Source organism: Barbus barbus (assembly GCF_936440315.1).
Source record: "Barbus barbus genome assembly, chromosome: 29".
NCBI classification, from domain to species: domain Eukaryota; kingdom Metazoa; phylum Chordata; class Actinopteri; order Cypriniformes; family Cyprinidae; genus Barbus; species Barbus barbus.
Genome location: NC_136757.1, coordinates 19259836 through 19277579, shown reverse-complemented (window position 1 = coordinate 19277579; position 17744 = coordinate 19259836). Strand labels below are relative to the sequence as shown.

Genomic DNA, 17744 nt, shown 5'->3' with positions numbered 1-17744 from the left:
TCTAAGTGAAGCGGTTGTAATGTTAATGCTATTGCTATTATGTATCCTTCCTGAAGGAACATTGACTTCATTCCCATTTATATCCATGACAACAAGCAGCCTTGTGATCCTTAATCGCTTTGGCAATCTGTAGGATGTTTTAATCTGCTCCAGTTCACAGGATTAGAATTTAACAGCTCCTAACCCACCTCGAAATGTCATTAGGACGAGAACCTTCCCTAAAAACAAGCAAGATGAAGAAAAAACAGCTCCCTGTGTTCAAATCTGGCGTTTTAAATTTATAATGACCCACTCAGACAGGGCAGACTCAATCTGTTTTGCTGCGAGGAACATGTCATTACAGAGCAGAGACTACATTTTGGTGAAATGTTCTTCATTTTTGCCTCATCCTGCACTTGCTAGCATGAAGATGTTTTTACTGCATTTATGTAATTCTCCAAAGTGGCGGCACGCATTGCTGGCATGTGATGTGATTTCAAGCTCACGACGATAAAACATTCATGTCCCACATCCTCTTAGCTGGGGTTCGGCAGTCTGCTCACAAATTCATTACAGAAATATTGTGCTTTGGAAAGAAACTTTGGGGTCTTCTCGGTCGTCCTGCTATTAAATGGTGAATGGTGTTAAATGCTTTTTTACAGTTTACAAAATGCTTCTCGTTGTTGATGCTTTTTGCCGTCAATTAACTTTTCAAAGACAAAACCTTAACTGCACATTTGCTTTTTTTATGATACACATCATGAATGTCTGTTAAAAAGATTTCTGAATGTCAGATTTGATCTTTCTTGATAGACGTTAAACGATTTGAGCAACATCAGGATGCCAGAAAAGATCAAACAGAGGTACATGTGCTATGTTTTGATGTTCAGGAGAGTTTGTTCACATTCTATGATTGAGAAGTAGCACTGTGTTTCCTTGAGTATACTTCAGTCTGCTGCATATATAGAAAGAAGGAATCAGCCACCAAAGAACATGTGGATCTGAAGATGTTAGATGGTGTGTGAAGGTCATAGGTGACTAATGCACCATCTAAACTGGAGATCAGTCTGAAATCACCATCTGGCAATGACACACTTTTTCAAAGTGCAGCGTTTAATCTTGTGACAGAAATAAATCACAGCTGATAGCTGCAGATTTTCCTTTGCCACTGAGAAACCTTCAGTGTCGGCTTTCACTTTTACATGATGCATTTTATTAAAAGCAAATCTTATAATTTAAATATTATCACACCATCCTGAACTAGGTGGTTAATGATTTAACTTTACTGGATGCAATCTTTAAACGGTTGCTTTGCAGATTTGCTTTGCAGTTGCTAATTTTAGCTTTCTGTTTGTGCTCAAGCAGTAAAACAGTGTTGGAAAGAAGGTTTGAAAGGGATGGTGAATCAATGCAGAATCTTGTTAAGGGAAGTTAGACAGGACAAGATTGAAGTGGGATTGTGAAGTCACTTTTTCAGGATCTATGACCCCTGAAAACAGCTGTTGCAATTCGCCCCCTAGTGGCAGTCTTATAATCTTTTTGCTGTGAAGCTGCCATGATTCTGTTTATGCCTTCAGTAAAGGATTACAACAAAGAGCACTTACCCTATATCTATTCGGCTGCTTTGGGGGAAAAACAAATCTTCTAAATGGCTAAAAAACATATGATCATGGTTGGATGATTACAGAACAAATGACCACCAATAATTTTTATACAAATTTTTGATTTACAAAAGGTACACCATTTATACCTAATTTACCCATAGTACCCAAACGGTACATTTTAGTAGAGGGCAAAGTCCCAGTGACAGCTTTCGTACCTTCTGGGGAAATCGTGGCCTAATGGTTAGAGAGTCGGACTCGTAATCCAAAGGTTGCGGGTTCCAGTCTCGGGCCGGACTGGAATTGTAGGTGGGGGGAGTGAATGTCCAGCGCTCTCTCCACCCTCAATACCATGACTGAGGTGCCCTTGAGCAAGGAACCGAACCCCCAACTGCTCCCCGGGCGCCGCAGCATAAATGGCTGCTCCGTGTGTGTGTTCACTGCTGTGTGTGTGCACACTGGATGGGTTAAATGCAGAGCACAAATTCTGAGCATGGGTCACCATACTTGGAAGTATGTCACTTCACTTCACTTCTTTTTCTGATAGTGTATGATGGGATGTCCTACAGTGAGTACAGTTTTAAACAATATAAATCAATATTTATGGCCATCTAAGTATTGAGTGTTTAGAATAAAAATACATATGTTTTAAAAATTTATATTAATTTCCATCTCACAAACAAGGTCTTGGAGGATGGTGCATATCGTGTAGTCAAACTGGATCTATTATATTTATGCATTTGGCAGATGCTTCTATCCAAAATGACTGATCCACTTTTGATCTGACAACCAGAGTAGCGTAGAACTCATTGAAAATGAATGATTTTGTCTGTCGTTTGTCATAAACAGTGAAAAGGCGTGTTGAGTGCAGGATGAGAATGAGACTTGGCAAGAGTGAAGAAGGACAGTGAAACTGGACAAAAGTGGGGAGGGAGATGGAGACATGATAAAGAGTGAGAAAAGGTAAGAGTGGAGGAGGAAAGTGAGATAAGACAGGAGTCCAAATGGAGCCCCCCCCCATTCCTTCATTTTTAATTGCTCAGTGTCTCTTGAATCTCTCTCGACCATGGTAACAGTTCTCAAATTACTGTTCAGTTTTGTAAATGCATTCATGCGTGTGTGACACTCCTGCTGTGTGCGAGCCTGTAATGTGTCAGCATTGTTAGTTTATTTTGATGTTTTCTTCCAGCCTGAGTCTAAGGAAGAAAGGAGATGCAAATTAAATATGGAAATGAACAACATCTCACTTTTGCCAGCCACTTGTGCTCAAAACACCTATGAGGTCATGTGATATGAGAGGCCCTTCTCATCTTTGCTTGCTGGCTGACATATTTGTAAACCTGATCTCATAAGAAGAATGTGACCAGGCATAGATTTATGCAAAACCCCAAATACATACAATACGTTTCACATTTTGCAAAACAAAATTTTTCACATGAGACTAAAGGTTGATTTTTTTATTTATTTAGTATTTCACAACATTTTTTGTAACTCAGAAACCTCATCACTGCTAGTGCATTTGAGGAGATCCTAGAGAGTCTGTAACTGAAGTGTCGGAGTGGCTGTTCCAGTACTTGCTGAGATTTTACAGTCTCCCTAAGTGCTGACTGGAAATTGTGGGCTGTCAAAAAGGAAATGTCAATAATTCACAAACAAACGACTCACAGAATCAGCAGAGAAAACAAGTGTAAATTTGGATTAACATTTATGTTTCAAATAACATGGCACAGAGTATATTTGGTTTGAGCTTGCAGCAACAAATTGAAGTGAAGAAGAGTCTGTTTTATTCTTACATATATAGTTCAGCGAAAAGTCCATTCAGTGCTAGAGCCATGTCCTGCATTCGACCAATCAGTGACACTGACAAATATGCAAATAAGAACATCAAGGATTTGTGAATGTACAGCGTGAAATGTCAGTTTATGAATACTCAGGATAAATTGTTAACCCAGGTAAAGTGTATGAGCAGTGTAAATTGCAAAACAGTTGTGTCCTATAGTGTCCTGGTAAGAAACCAGTTCATAGTCCAATAACCACATAACCAAAGCCAAGATTCCTCGTTATTCCTCAATGTAATAAGCCCTGGGTTATAGTACATCATTAAACTAAATGGAAGATAAATGATACAGCCCTTTTGGACAAACCACTGGCCCTGATTTCTGTCACCTGAGTCAGAACTCTTCTGTCATATACAGAAAATGGCTGTTTTAATATTCAGCCTGCAGCGTGACGATGTCCATAACCTCAGCACCACGAATACAGCTCAGGTTATTTTAATTTCTTTGTCGCTCATACTAATTCGATTTCCTGCTCCTCTTTTACAGCGGCGGCTTTTGAATGGCGTTTTGAACTTGGCTCTTCTCTGAGGTGGTACAGGGAGGCTGAAATGATAAGAGAGGAAAATCGCAGGATGGTTAAAGAGAACTTCCTCATGGAGGTGAGCCTTGGAAGATTAGGATCTAAGATGAGCCCTGGCTGTCTCTCACTCGCTCTGAGTATGTGCAGAAGGACGAAACGTAAGGTCTCATGTGTTGTAAAGACAAAAACACAGACCTGGAACGGAGCAGATTCTAGATCTCTATATTATATCATGTGTATCTCATAATCATCTAAACCGGTAGCACATACATTATAGCCTGATGTAGTCTATAGATGAAGACGGATCGGCTCCCGCAGCATACCTTATCTCCATATGTGCAAATAAACAGATCAATATATTACATGTTTCCCATATCATACAGTCATCGTCATACAGTATTCTCTGGATTTATCAGTATCAGATTTGAAAGAAAAACCTTTGAAATAATATTCAAATGCTTTCCCACCCCCGTCTCTCTCTGTCTTTCTTTATCCATTTAGTCTCTCTCTCTTTCGCTATCTCTCGATATCTCTCTCTCTCTCAGTCTGTGTCTTTCTCTCTGGCTCTTGTAAACTTCACAGACCATAAAATCAGCGATTGCATTGCTAGGCAACTAGCATTTGCAAGAAGCAGGCTGGATTGGAAGCTTCTCAGTGCTTTTTCAAATGTAGAATATGGTCATGATTGTTAACGAGAGACACAACATATTCAGTCGGAATAAACTGTTCATCTGGCATGCTAAATTCATGACTTTACACAATTGGAGTTTTATATTACTGTAGTAGCCTACTCTGGAATTGTTATGCATTTTTATATTCTACAATAATCTTTAATATCTGGAATCTAAAAGTCACAGTTTTGTGCTTAATTCAAAATGTTATTTATTTACATTACAGCAGATCTGTGTCACGGTTGACAAATGCTTTTAGAAAATGTTCATATTGCACATCATATCCACAGGGCAGCTTGTAAAAAATAGTGTGCAATACACAAAATTAGTTATATATTCAATTATATCTTGAACTTTGTGTCCAAAATCTGCTATCAACCCGAGGCTACTTGCACACACGGGGACATGCAGCCACTGAAAATAAAAACTTTTGAAAGTTTTGTGCTCTTTTGTGGGATGTATTGAAGGTCAAACAAACTCACGGATTTGAAAAGATGAGAAAAACACACTTAAAAACCTTTTGTGTAAAATAATGCAGTAAACTCACAACAGGTTTCATCAGACTTGCTCTAGTAATAAATATTACTAAAGGGATGTAAGGCTCCCCCAGTAGTCTTAACTGATTTGCAGAGGTGTAGAGTAATTTGACTTGATTACTGTACTTAAATATTAGTTTGGGGGATTTTTATTTTATTCAAATACAATTTAAACTGACTACTTGTACTTTTACTTGATTACATTTCTGAAGAAAAAACAGTACTTTTTACTCCTTACAGTTTTATTTAAACTGAAAAGGTACATTACATTTTTATTTTATTTTATACACATTAAATAAGGGAAACGAAAGCTCAAATGTGCATGCTTGACAGAACCAATGATCATTGTTTTCATGCATCAAGCACACACACAGTTGCACTTCAGTTATGACTTTCATCAGGTAAATGTCTGGGTTCAAAAGTTCACCATCAAATCTGAGGAAGTATTTTGAGGTAGCAAAGTTGCGTTTCCCCCCCAAAAAGTTGAATCATTATTCTTTAATCATTAATCATTATATTGGCTGAATGCACAAGATCGAGTGCAAATAAAATCAGTGATAAAATTTTTTATAATTAATATTTTTGTGGGAATTAATTTTTTTAAATTAAATGTTACAAATGTACAAAAAAAGAAAAACAGGTAGTGGATAAGTTGTATTAATAATATGTCATTATATGACGCATTGAGTAAGAATTTGGACTCTCAATCAATCTTTTTTTTATCTTAATAATTACATGATTTGCTCATTAATTATATAATTAGTCGCAAATAATTATATAGCAATATTTGCTGAGAAAAAGCCCCCACAAAAAATGCCCCAAATAAACAATTAAAAGATTAATTATCCTTTTAGACAGTGACAACACAAAAAAGTGGCCTTTCAAAACGTTAATGTTGTATGTTTTAATCCTATGACTCTCCTCATTAATTCAACCCATTCTTGCATTCTGTCTGGAATATGTTTCTAACCTCTGCATCACATTGTTATTAAAAGTGATATTTCACCCAAAAATTAAGATTCTCATGTCATCCCAGATGTTTATGATCTGAACACAAGCAAAGATTTTTAGTCCGTATAATGCAAGGGGACAGGACCACTTCAGAAACCACACAAAATGAACACGACGGTCAAGTTTAAAATATTATTATTTGTAATTTTCATCGTTTCACTTTAGAAGACACTGATTCATTAACAGGGGTTGTATGAGTTACTATCATATTCACTTTGTGTAGCTTTTGAAGTGTCATTTTTGGATGTCCCATACTTGTTATATGAAAAAAGATGATTTAGTTTAAATGATTTAGATCTTAGTTTGTGTTCATCTGATAAATGAAAGTCATTATATATATATAATTTAACTAACTGCAGGATTTTACTGTACCACCAATAACCTACTCCTAAATAGAATGTAGAAACTTAAATTTTCTGTAAAGCTGCTTTGCAACGATTTGTATCGTGAAAAGCGCTATACAAATAAATTCGAATTGAAAAACCTGTATATATATATGGGAAGGCATGAGGGTGGAAAGGATGGAGTTTCCTTTTAAACCCTTTCCCTGCAATTTTGTGTGCGTGTGTGTGTGTGTGTGTGTGTGTGTGTTCCGCTGTGCTGCATTTTAATTGTTATTGCTGCACTAGATGTATGTGTTTGACCTGTGCCATTGCATTTTGTTTCGTTTTCTCCCTTTAACCAAACTTCTGTATGTCTGTCAGAAAAAAAGTACTTCTACTTTTTTAATACTTGAGTACAATTTAAAGTTGTACTTTTTTACTTTTACTCAAGTATGCTTTTGGCCAGATACTTGTACTTTTAATTGAGTAAAATTTTTCACTGAGTATCTTTACTTTCACTTGAGTAAAATGTTTGAGTACTTTTTACACCTCTGCTGATTTGCTGAAAGACACACATTTATAGCCCTTGCTATGCCTCTGCATTTGATAAACAGTTGATAAAAAGCACTGAGAAATCTATTTTTGCAAGTGGCTTGGAAGTATATTTATTATTAGCACCAATAAATAATTCACAAATTGCTAAAATCTAAGGCCTACTTTTACCAACTGGCTAATTAGACACTGGTTGTTTATTGGTGATTCTTCTGTGGGCACTTTTGGCCTTGTGGACTTTTAGAAAAATAAACTTTCACTAGTTTGTTTGATTTATCCACTAACAACATCCATCAGTGTATACTGTAGGCTACATGCATCATGTTATTTTTCTGAAACATTGTGAGCATTTCCAATACAGTCATTTCCATTTCTGAAATTAAGTTTTGTGTTTAACAGCACACTGTGATGAGGATGACATTTTTGGAATGAAATGACTTCCTTGTCTCACCACTTACTTAACTAGGATTTAGATAAATATTTACCTTGCAGTTCTTTGCACATTACATATATCTGTTGTCTCATTGGTCATAAAAGTTACTTTTGAGAAAGCTTTATTAGCTGTAAAATTATTTGTTCACACAGATCTTGTGCTGCCTGCTTTTTCTAGTCACATTTTAAAAGTGTGAACTTATTTTAACTAGACATTGTGTCGTCTTCTTCTTCTTAGTATTTGCATTGTGTGCCCAGCCACAGAACAGCAGAATCAGCCAGGTGAAGAGCCTTGAGTCCGCCGTTGAAATGAGTCAGCGGACACTCGTTGACAATGTGCTGCATGGTTTCTGGTTCCCCACTTTTTATTTTTTATTTTTTATATTGTTATTATTTACAACAACTGCATGCGAAGGCTGTGAACTCTGTAATGAAGGTAAAGGCCATTTACAATCAAAACATAAATACAAGAATGCACGTAGAGCACTTTCGGACAGGTCTTTTGTACAGGTATATTGAGTAAAATGTTCTGTAAATACAGCAATATGTGATTGGCTCAATATTAAGGATGTCTTGACGTATGGCTTGGTGTGAGAGTTTCATCATGGTCAGATGACAGAACTGTAACATTTTGGGCCAGTGGATCATTAATTGCATTGAAAATGTTATGTTCTTTGATATTGCTAATTCAGCTGATAACGTTATTTAGCTAGCTAATATAGATTAAGTTTTATAAAACATGAAATTGCTTGTGATAGTCTTTAAAACGTCATGACAAACCAATCAGTAATGTTTTGTCTCCTGTGCCACCCTTTCCCAGCAATAGATTACTTTTTTGTGGTGGGGCAAATAAAGGTTAGGGAAAAAATTCCTTATTTTTGAGTCCTGATAAGGCTAGTGTTATCATTCAGTTTCCATTGTATATATCAGAGTACGCAGTAGTAGTATTGCCATCTGATACCATCTCTACCACTATAGTGTATATGGCACTGTCACAATATGCAACTTTTTGAAAAGTAATTTTGAGAAAGTTCAGCTAGTGCTTTGTCATGTGAGGTCTTTGTACCCAATAGTTGCATTCATGATACACAATAGTACTGAAGAAAATGCTGCCCCTGAAGTCACTAGAAATTGAACAGATTGAACTCTTTGGTGCGGTCATGTTGAAAAAACGTTTTCCTTCCACATCCTAGATTGAACAAATGTGCTTTTAAAATTCATTTTACTTTACCTTAAAACTTATGAAAAGCTATAAATGCCTCTTATGTATAAGGTATGTGTAACATCTACATTTAGAGTACGCACATATTTGTTCTTGTTTGGGGTTGTGTGTTAACTAACAGCACAGTTGCAGTACAGTTTAGTTATGTCTAGTTTCCAAATCAGTTTTAATGTGACCTACAAATGTTAAATGAAAAATAATTGAGTGCCTGAAACTGAAGGAAAACCTTGGTGTGAAGAATGAAATTGGACACTTTCTGTATGCGGCTAATTTTCCAAATGTTTGAATTATTTGTACACTAATTGAAGTTTTGGAAGTGGTTCCGCTCACCTTTCATTAAATTGTGTGTGTGTGAGTATGGCATGCTGGCCTGATTGAGAGAAAGTGTGTGTGAGAGAGAGGTGGGATGAAAAATCATTAGAGGGGAGAAAATTATGAGTTAGCTAATCATTCACCCTTATCTGCACTGATAGTGCTTGTTAACTTGACTTAATCTTACGCCAGAGAGAGAAGAAGATGAGGAGAACTTGAAGATAAAACATCTTTTATTACCATGACCACCAATGACTTACATTACCAGTGAAAATGTGGAACCACTTGACTAAATTTATGCTTCTCATGATCATAAAAACATTTAGATCTAAAGGCTTAAATGCTTGAAATTCGTTTTTTAGACAAATATAAGTTATGCCCATTCATTAATTTATTTACACAACAGTTTTGTTAATGCATGGGTTGGACTATACTGTAAATGCTCCAGTATACTTCAAGCAAAATCGAAGAATGAACTGGTGTGTCGAACAATAGAAGGTTTATTTGGAGTTTGTTTTGAAAGTTCAAAATCACTTATCAAGCAAACATTTACAGAAAAGTTTCCTCTGGCTGGTAAGCACCTTTAAATTACCATTGGTCTCTGGTGATTAGTAATTAGATGTGCTTTGGGGCTCCGCCCTCTGTGATGTGGAAATCTTCTGGAAATCGCTTGTGCAAAAATATCCACTTTGCTATGATTAACTGCTTTCTTAACTGCTGTTTTCTCATCACTGTCATTTTTGACAGTACTGTTGACAGTAGCCATTGCCTTGCATAGTAAAAACAATACCATGGAAGTCAATGGCTACCGTCAATTGTTTGATTGCTAACATTCTTCAAAATATCTTCTTTTGTACTCAACAGAAGAAAGGAACTCACACAGGTTTGAAAAGACACAAGGGTGAGTAAATGAAGACAGAATTTTCCTTTTTGGGTGAACTTTCCCTTTAAACAAAAAATGAAAAAGAAGTATATCAGGGCCTTAAAAGAGATGCTGAAAATGGATGCCCAGCACTACATGGAAACATGCTGTTTAAAAAGCAGTACTCCTAATACTGTATATAGTTTTGATTTGTTTTGGTTACTAATAGTTTCTTTTTTGTTGTTGTTTGTAATAAAGTAGATTTAATGTGGTTGATCAAACTTTTGACTGTAGATTAGATTAGATTAGATTAAACTTTATTGTCAATGTGCAGAGTACAAGTGCAGAGCCAATGAAATGCAGTAGCCATCTAACCAGAAGTGCAAATAACAAAGTATATAAATAAATATAAAACATGTGTATATACATTAAGTTTTATGACATATAGTGCAAGTTATGAGGTAGAGGGGGAGAGACTAGCTCAGTGCAAATGACTGTACATACAATTTAGGTTGCAAGGAAGTATAAACAGAAGGTGCATTATAAAGTGAGGTATGTAAGTAGCATATGTTTATATATGGCCAATGACCTTAACGGCATCCGGAGGTAGAAATGTGCAAGGGAATGTGCAAAATATCAGAAATGTGCAAAATAGCAGAGGAAACAATAAGAACATTGTGAGTGAGGAGTGCAGACAGGTTATTGAACAGTGCAGTTTTTTTTTTTTTTTTTATCCATTAGGATGTCCATCTTGGATGTAGTGTTCAGCGCCTGAGATTGCAGTTCAGTAGGCTGACAGCTGAGGGAAAGAAACTGTTCCTGAGTCTGCTGGTGCGACAGCGAAGACTCCTATAACGTCTCCCAAATGGGAGAGGAGTGAACAGTCTGTGACTGGGGTGAGAGGAGTCTATGATGATATTTCTCACTCTCCGTAGGCAGCATTTGTGGTAAATGTCTTTGATGGAGGGTAGCACGACACCAGTGGTGTATTGGGCAGTTTTCACCACCCGCTGGAGGGCTTTCTAGTCCGAAACAGTGCAGTTGCCATACCACACTGTGATGCAGTTTGTGAGAATGCTCTCAATAGTGCAACGGTAAAAGTTCAGCAGGATGTGGGTGGACAAGTGAGCTTCCCTTAGTTTCCTAAGGAAGTAAAGGCGCTGTCGTGCCTTTTTGATCAGTATGGAGGTATTGAGGGTCCAGGAGAGATCCTCAGAGGGATGGACACCAAGGAACTTGAAGCTCGCCACTCGCTCCACTTCGGTCCCATCAATGTAGATGGGAGTGTGTGTGTGGTCCTTCTTAGTCCGCCGGTGGTCTACAATCAGCTCTTTGGTCTTCTGGGTGTTGAGTGCAAGGTTGTTGTTGGCACACCACGTTGCTAGATGCTGGACCTCATCCTTGTAGGCTGTCTCATCATTGCCGCTGATCAGGCCTACCACCGTGGTGTCATCTGCAAACTTGATTATGGAGTTAGAGCCATGTACAGGCATGTACTCATGGGTGAAAAGGGAGTAGAGGATTGGGCTCAGCACACAGCCCTGTGGTACCCCAGTGTTTAGAGTGAGGATGGAGGAGGTGTGGGTACTGATCCTAACAGACTGTGGTCTGTTGGTGAGAAAGTCCAGGGTCCAGTTACAGAGGGAGGGGCTGATGCCAAGATCAATGAGCTTGGAGATCAGTGTGGATGGGATCACTGTATTGAAGGCGGAACTGAAATCAATGAATAGCATCCTGACATATGTGTTGGTTCTGGTAGTATAAGTTCAGAACTTGACAACAATTCACTTAACAACTCTCTTTATCGAGTTTGTGCTTGGAATCCAGTAATTTCCATAAGAATCAGCACATTTGTTTTTTTTTCCCCCACATAGATTCTGCATGGGGCTCAAGTTAATCACACTAATACTTCATGCCTCACTAAACTATTAACATTAAACCTTTTTAGACATGAAATTTCACCAAAATGTCGCTAATGTAATCGCACCTTCATTTCTCTTTGTCACTCTGTGTTAGATCCCCTGAAGGATATCGGGCAGTTTCAGGTCAGCAGCATCTTCCAGTCTGTCCGTTTTTAAAGTGCAATCGCTGCTGCGCTTCTCCCAGTGGACTCGCAACAGGGGATCGGCTCGTGGAGTGGAATGCTGGTATCTTCTTTTCTCTTAATTTTGTCAAGCCTTGTGTGGTGAGGGTCAGTAAGCTTAGAGATGCCCCTCTCAACTGTTCACAGCCTGAAAAAAAGTGATGCAAGGCTCTAAAAACACAATAAAGAAAGGGCGAGGTGAGAATAACAGACATGAAAAACACTGTTGTTCCTGATCGCACCTCTCATTCGACATGGGCCGATGAGTCAAGAGCTCTCAGGCGTAACGAGACAGACAGCGTGAGATGGATGTATCTCTGCATTGTTGTGGTCCTTGACCTTCATGCCAACAGAACACAGGCCTCCCTCACCGAGAAATTGGAAACTGCGGCATGATTTTAAAACAACTTCAATGTCAAACAATCGACACATAAAATTTTGTGACATACATCAATGGCTGTCACTTTGTTTTAAAAAGTGACGAAGACAGTTGGGTCAACTGGGGTGCACTGACTTTTTGTAATCTCACAACTGCAAGACAGTAGTTTGTGTAAAAATAGATTTTTTTTATTCATTTAATAAAATATAAATATTTAGATTCTTGTACTTTGTTTAGATTATAAATGGCTATTATTATTAGTATATATATTTTTTAATTATTTAATATTTACAATCTTGGTCTTTTTATTTGAAAAATTATTTGTATTTTTACTCATAATTTTTTACTAATTATTAGTATTTAATTAAACCACTAATGTACATCAGTGGATAGTATGTCAGAATTTATTTCATGAAATGATTAAGTTGAGCACGATAAAAAGAGGACATGTCCCACAAGTCCCCACAATAAATGACAAAGCATGGCAGCAAAAAGCAGCCACTTAATATAAATCGACGGCCTCATCAGTCACAGCTTTTTGTGTTTTCTGCTCAATTAAGCTGACAAACAAAATAGATGGCTTGTTGGAAGTGTGAAGGGATGTCAGATGTGTTTGAATAACAGGTTGGTCTTGTTTCAGCATATGTCTGGAAGAGGAAATAGGTCACATTTCTGTAATTGCTTTGTCATTTTGCTGGTCATATTTCCCCCTTTGCACCTGTCTCAGAAACTGCACAGTCTCAGTCAGATTAACACACCTCCTGATTATCACAGTCATACGTCCATCACAGTATATCCGGAGGGTGACATAAGAGCAACCTGTCACTGAATATGCATGAAAAGACATCAGTCAGGCTTTTAAATAAATCTGCAGCATCCTTAAAAGTGCTCCAGATTGCATGCATTCTTGTTTTGAGATAATTTTTTTTTTTTTTACAGTGCTGTAACTTCCAGCGTTTGACTCAAGAATGGCACATAATGTATGTAAGCTGTTTTATATGAGATTGTGTTCTGCTAAATTTCACTCACAGGGCTGCAGTTTTTTTTTTCTGATGGCTCGTATACAGTGTCCTCTGTTAGCAGTCATGTTGATTTACCAAGCACTATAGTGCGTGCACTCAGAAAATGCTGCACAGGTTTCATATACAGCATTCATAAATTGTGGGGTGGATTTGTAAATGGGATGAATGGCTTTATGCTTGAGTGCTGTCTTTTCCACAATGCATCTGGATGGCCGAGCTCAGGGCCACCGGCCTTCATCTGCCCCATTGCGACTGTGCATTAACCATTCAAATTTAAAGGAATAGTTTACCCAAACATGAAAGTTTGCTGAAAATGTACACACTCAGGCCATCCAAGATGTTTAAGAGTTTGTTTCTGTTTTGTTTGATTACATCATTCATCAGTGGATCTTCTGTAGTGAATGGGTGCCGTCAAGACAGCTGATAAAACCATCGCAATAATCCACAAGTAATCTGTATGACTTCAGTCCATCAAGTAAGGTCTTGAGAAGTGAAAAGTTGTATGTTTATAAAAAACAAATCTGTCATTAAGGTGTTGTAACTTTAAACCGTCGCTTCTAACTAATAATAACCAGTCCATAATAACACTTCTTCCAGTGAAAAAGTCCATGCCCAGTTGTCTTTGCACATCAAAATCCATGAACATATTTGTTTAAAACTGTTTACGCTTCTAAACAGTGCGTGACTTGTACATATTTCTCTCCTGATTCAGGCAAGATTACTTTTTCACTGGAGAAAGCAATATTATATATATAAAGTTAAAAACATCTTAATGATTGATTTTTTTATTTTTATTATAGACACTAAGCTTTTCACTTCATAAGACATTAAATGATGGACTGGAGTGGTGTGGATTACTTGTGAATTGTTGTGATGTTTTAATCAGCTGTTTGGACTCTCATTCTGGAGGCACACATTCACGGCAGAGGTGAACAAGTCATATAATGCTAAATTTACCCAAATCTATTCCAATGAAGAAACAAGCTCATCAACATCTTGGATTGATGGTCTGAGGGTGACTAAATTTTCAGCAAATTTTCATTTTTGGATGAACCATTCCTTTAACACCAAATTCCTATTATAACAATACATTTTGTGCTTGTAACAGAATTTTTTGGCTTTAATAGACAAGAGTGAAGGACAAAATTTTCTTTGCTGCATTTCAATTGTTACTCTCTGTGTTTGGCTGAACACTCCCTGACAATTTGGAGAATTTGCAACAGTATTTTAGATGCTTTTGTTGAGGTTTCTGTGATGTAACCAAACTGTTGAGGGACTGGAGCCAGGTGAGAGTGTATGTATGTAAATGGAAATCATGACACCCTCACAAAGACGACTTTGTTAATATGTAAAGCCAGTGTGAAAAAGATGTGGCTTGTCAACGAGAGGCAGAGAGAGCAAGAGAGGAAACTGAGAGCATTTTTACTGCGGTGACGTTGGAAGGCATCCCATGTTCTGTTTTGCTTTTCGCCAGCAGGTGAGAAAGAGAGATTGAATTGGTCTGTTATCTGCTGGCAGCCCTGTTATTTATTCCATGGTAATTCTGGCCCTCCCACTCCATTCCCTCTCTCTCTCTCTCTCTACCACCCCATCCCAGTCCACCTCTCTCACACACAGCCTTACTCTATCTCTCTTTTCCTGTCCATTCACTTAGTGCAGTGAAAAGATGATAAGGTCACTCATTTAAGATCGAACTTTCCAGCAGTTCTTGAGGCGCAGGACCAAAGTGCCTATACTGAAAAAAATGTTTTTGGCTCCAAGTAAATTTTATGAAAATCATAAAATACTCTTTGGATTCATTTGAATTATAATTTTTAGAAACGCGCTGCAAATCCTCACACCTTGCTTGTGTTGTAAGGATTTGCAGTGCCTTTCTTAATTTGCATGTGTTGTAAGGATTTGCAGTGCCTTTCTTAATTTGCATGTGTTGTGAGGATTGCAGCTCGTTTCTTAATTTGCATGTGTTGTGAGGATTTGCAGCGCGTTTCTTAATTTGCATGTGTTGTGAGGATTTGCAGCTCATTTCTTAATTTGCATGTGTTGTGAGGATTTGCAGCGTTTCTTAATTTGCATGTGTTGTGAGGATTTGCAGCGCATTTCTTAATTTGCATGTGTTGTGAGGATTTGCAGCGCATGTGCTGTCAAAATGATGAAGATGTTTTCATGATTTGCTGGTGTTTTTTTTTATTTGCATGTGTTTTCTGAAGTTGCAGCGCGTTGAGCTCTCTCGGCCACCGTATAAATATTTAAAGGAGTAGTTCACCCAGAAATGAAAATTTAATTTGGAATGCACTAGAGGAAGTGTTATTATAGATATGTACTCTTATTTTGGCTAGCCGCAACAGTTTAAAGTTAAGACGCTGAATGATGGATTTTTTTTTTTTTTTTAAACATGCTGTTTTTCACTTCACAAGATGTTAATTGATGGACTGCAGTCGTGTGGATTGCTTGTGGATTATTGTGAAGTTTTAATCAGCTGTTTTAACTCTCATTCTGACGGCAACCATTCACTGCTGAGGACTGATGGTGAACAAGTCATGTAATGCTAAATTTCTCCAAATCTTTTCAGATGGTGAGTAAATTGTAAAAAAAATATCATTTTTGGTTGAACTATTCCTTTCATTAAGTGATTAAATTGTAATTATACATATGGGCTTTGCGGTTTTGTTTGGTGTTACCTATGCAGTTTTGTGTTAAATTGTGGTATTTAGTGGTGGAGATTAATCTTCTTTCTAAGTTGAACCTCTTTTCACCCTGTTATATTTTTCATATTGAGCATAATGTGCTGTAGCATTTGGACCAATCAGACACAAAACTATTTGTTATATTTAACAAATAATCTCTTATGCCTCCTCACCTAACCAAAAGGCCAACTATGAGGGTCTATGGCCATAAAAATGGACTCTTCTCTAATTAATTAATAGAAAAACCTTTCTTTGAATGAACACACATATGTTCAGGTCATTGTGTATATTATTACGGATCTGGTATATGTTTTTGTGTATTGTACCCTGTTTTATGCATGCTTATGATAGAACACTATTTAATATTTTCTCCCTTATACCATGTTTGGTCTCTATCAATTCGTCTTCGGATGATCTAATTGAGAGTGTATATTATATGTCGATACCTATGCAACATAAGTGTTATAAGACTCTTTAATAGTTTGTATATCAACTTCCAATCCAGTTCATATGCAAATTGCCATGCATGGAGACAAAGAGTCGTAAACTTTCCCTCCAAAAGTTCAAGTCACCATAGGCTCTTTAGGGCCTTTCGCACCGCAGAAACCTTTTCATAGTACCCAAACTAATTGTGGAACTACCCACTTTTTGGCGTGTTCGCACCGCGGGAACTAGGAACGGTTTTAGTTCCAGGAACTCCGTTTGGAGGAACTAAATTAGCTCCTGCTTCAGAGTAGGGTCTAAAACAGTTCTAGGAACTATCCGTGACGTAAGTGTATGCTGATTGGCTAAACGTGTACAAAAACGCCCTCACCCGCCATGATTTGAAACACCATGTAAACATATACTGTGTAAACATTGTATCATACTGAGAGCATTTATAAACGGCATTTACCTGAAGACTTCGTCTACGGTGTTTTGTGCTTCTATCAGCCTCAATGAAATGCAACACTGCAAATTGTCGTTGTAGATTCTTTAGTCCTCCTTTCTGATCTTTCAATCGCTTGACGTATATATTGAAATTCCATGTCCATTATTGTGAAACCCGTGAGACACAACAAAAACACAGTTAACAGTGTTCTTCTTTGTTTACGTTGTTGAACACCGCGCACAAATGACATCGCTGTCGACCGGCTTACGTCACTTCTTAGTAACTGTTGGTGCAGATTCTTTTGATTAATAGAAACATAGAATTTTTAATAAATAATTTTTTACATAATACTATGAATATTTTTACTGTCACTTTACATTAATTTTAATGTGTCCTTGCGGAATAAAAGTAGTAATTTCTTTAAAAAGAAAAAAAAAACACTTTTGATGGTTTCATGTTCTTAGCAGACAGTAATTCACCACAAAAAACACAAACCATGCTTATTCCTTGTGTAACCTTGAGAAGTTTAGTTTCTGGGTTTGAGGATGGTTTTTAGGCACGACAAGCAACCTGTCAATGCTGGCAAGTGCCTTATTTGGCTGCTTTCACCAGGTTACTGGAGTTTGCCTTTGACGTCAGCATCACAAAAGGAAAACGTTTTCTCTTTTTGTTGAAAATACTTTGCTTTTCTACCCTAACTATGCATGATTGTATGGTTATTTGCTTTTTATTATTTGCATTTAGCATTGTTTTTCCACTGCTGTTCACGACCCTATGAGAACAGATTTGCGATCCATTTTTAGGTCACGACCCACCAGTGGAGAAGTGCTGTGTTAAAACATTTAC

The 17744-nt window shown here is 37.4% G+C and overlaps 2 protein-coding genes across 2 annotated transcripts in view; both read left to right on the top strand.

Moving 5' to 3' along the window:
- LOC306849709 (uncharacterized protein) overlaps positions 1–17744 on the top strand; it is a 919849-nt gene that overhangs the window by 224419 nt on the left and 677686 nt on the right. The window lies entirely within an intron of this gene.
- Positions 1–17744, top strand: part of LOC306849103 (adherens junction-associated protein 1-like) — a gene marked incomplete at its 5' end in the record, with an annotated part of 112568 nt that overhangs the window by 7575 nt on the left and 87249 nt on the right. Inside the window, 2 exons of the mRNA XM_079383952.1 lie at positions 3905–4017; positions 11245–11405. Coding sequence (XP_079240078.1) covers positions 3905–4017; positions 11245–11405 — 274 coding nt within the window. The remainder of the gene's footprint in view (positions 1–3904; positions 4018–11244; positions 11406–17744) is intronic.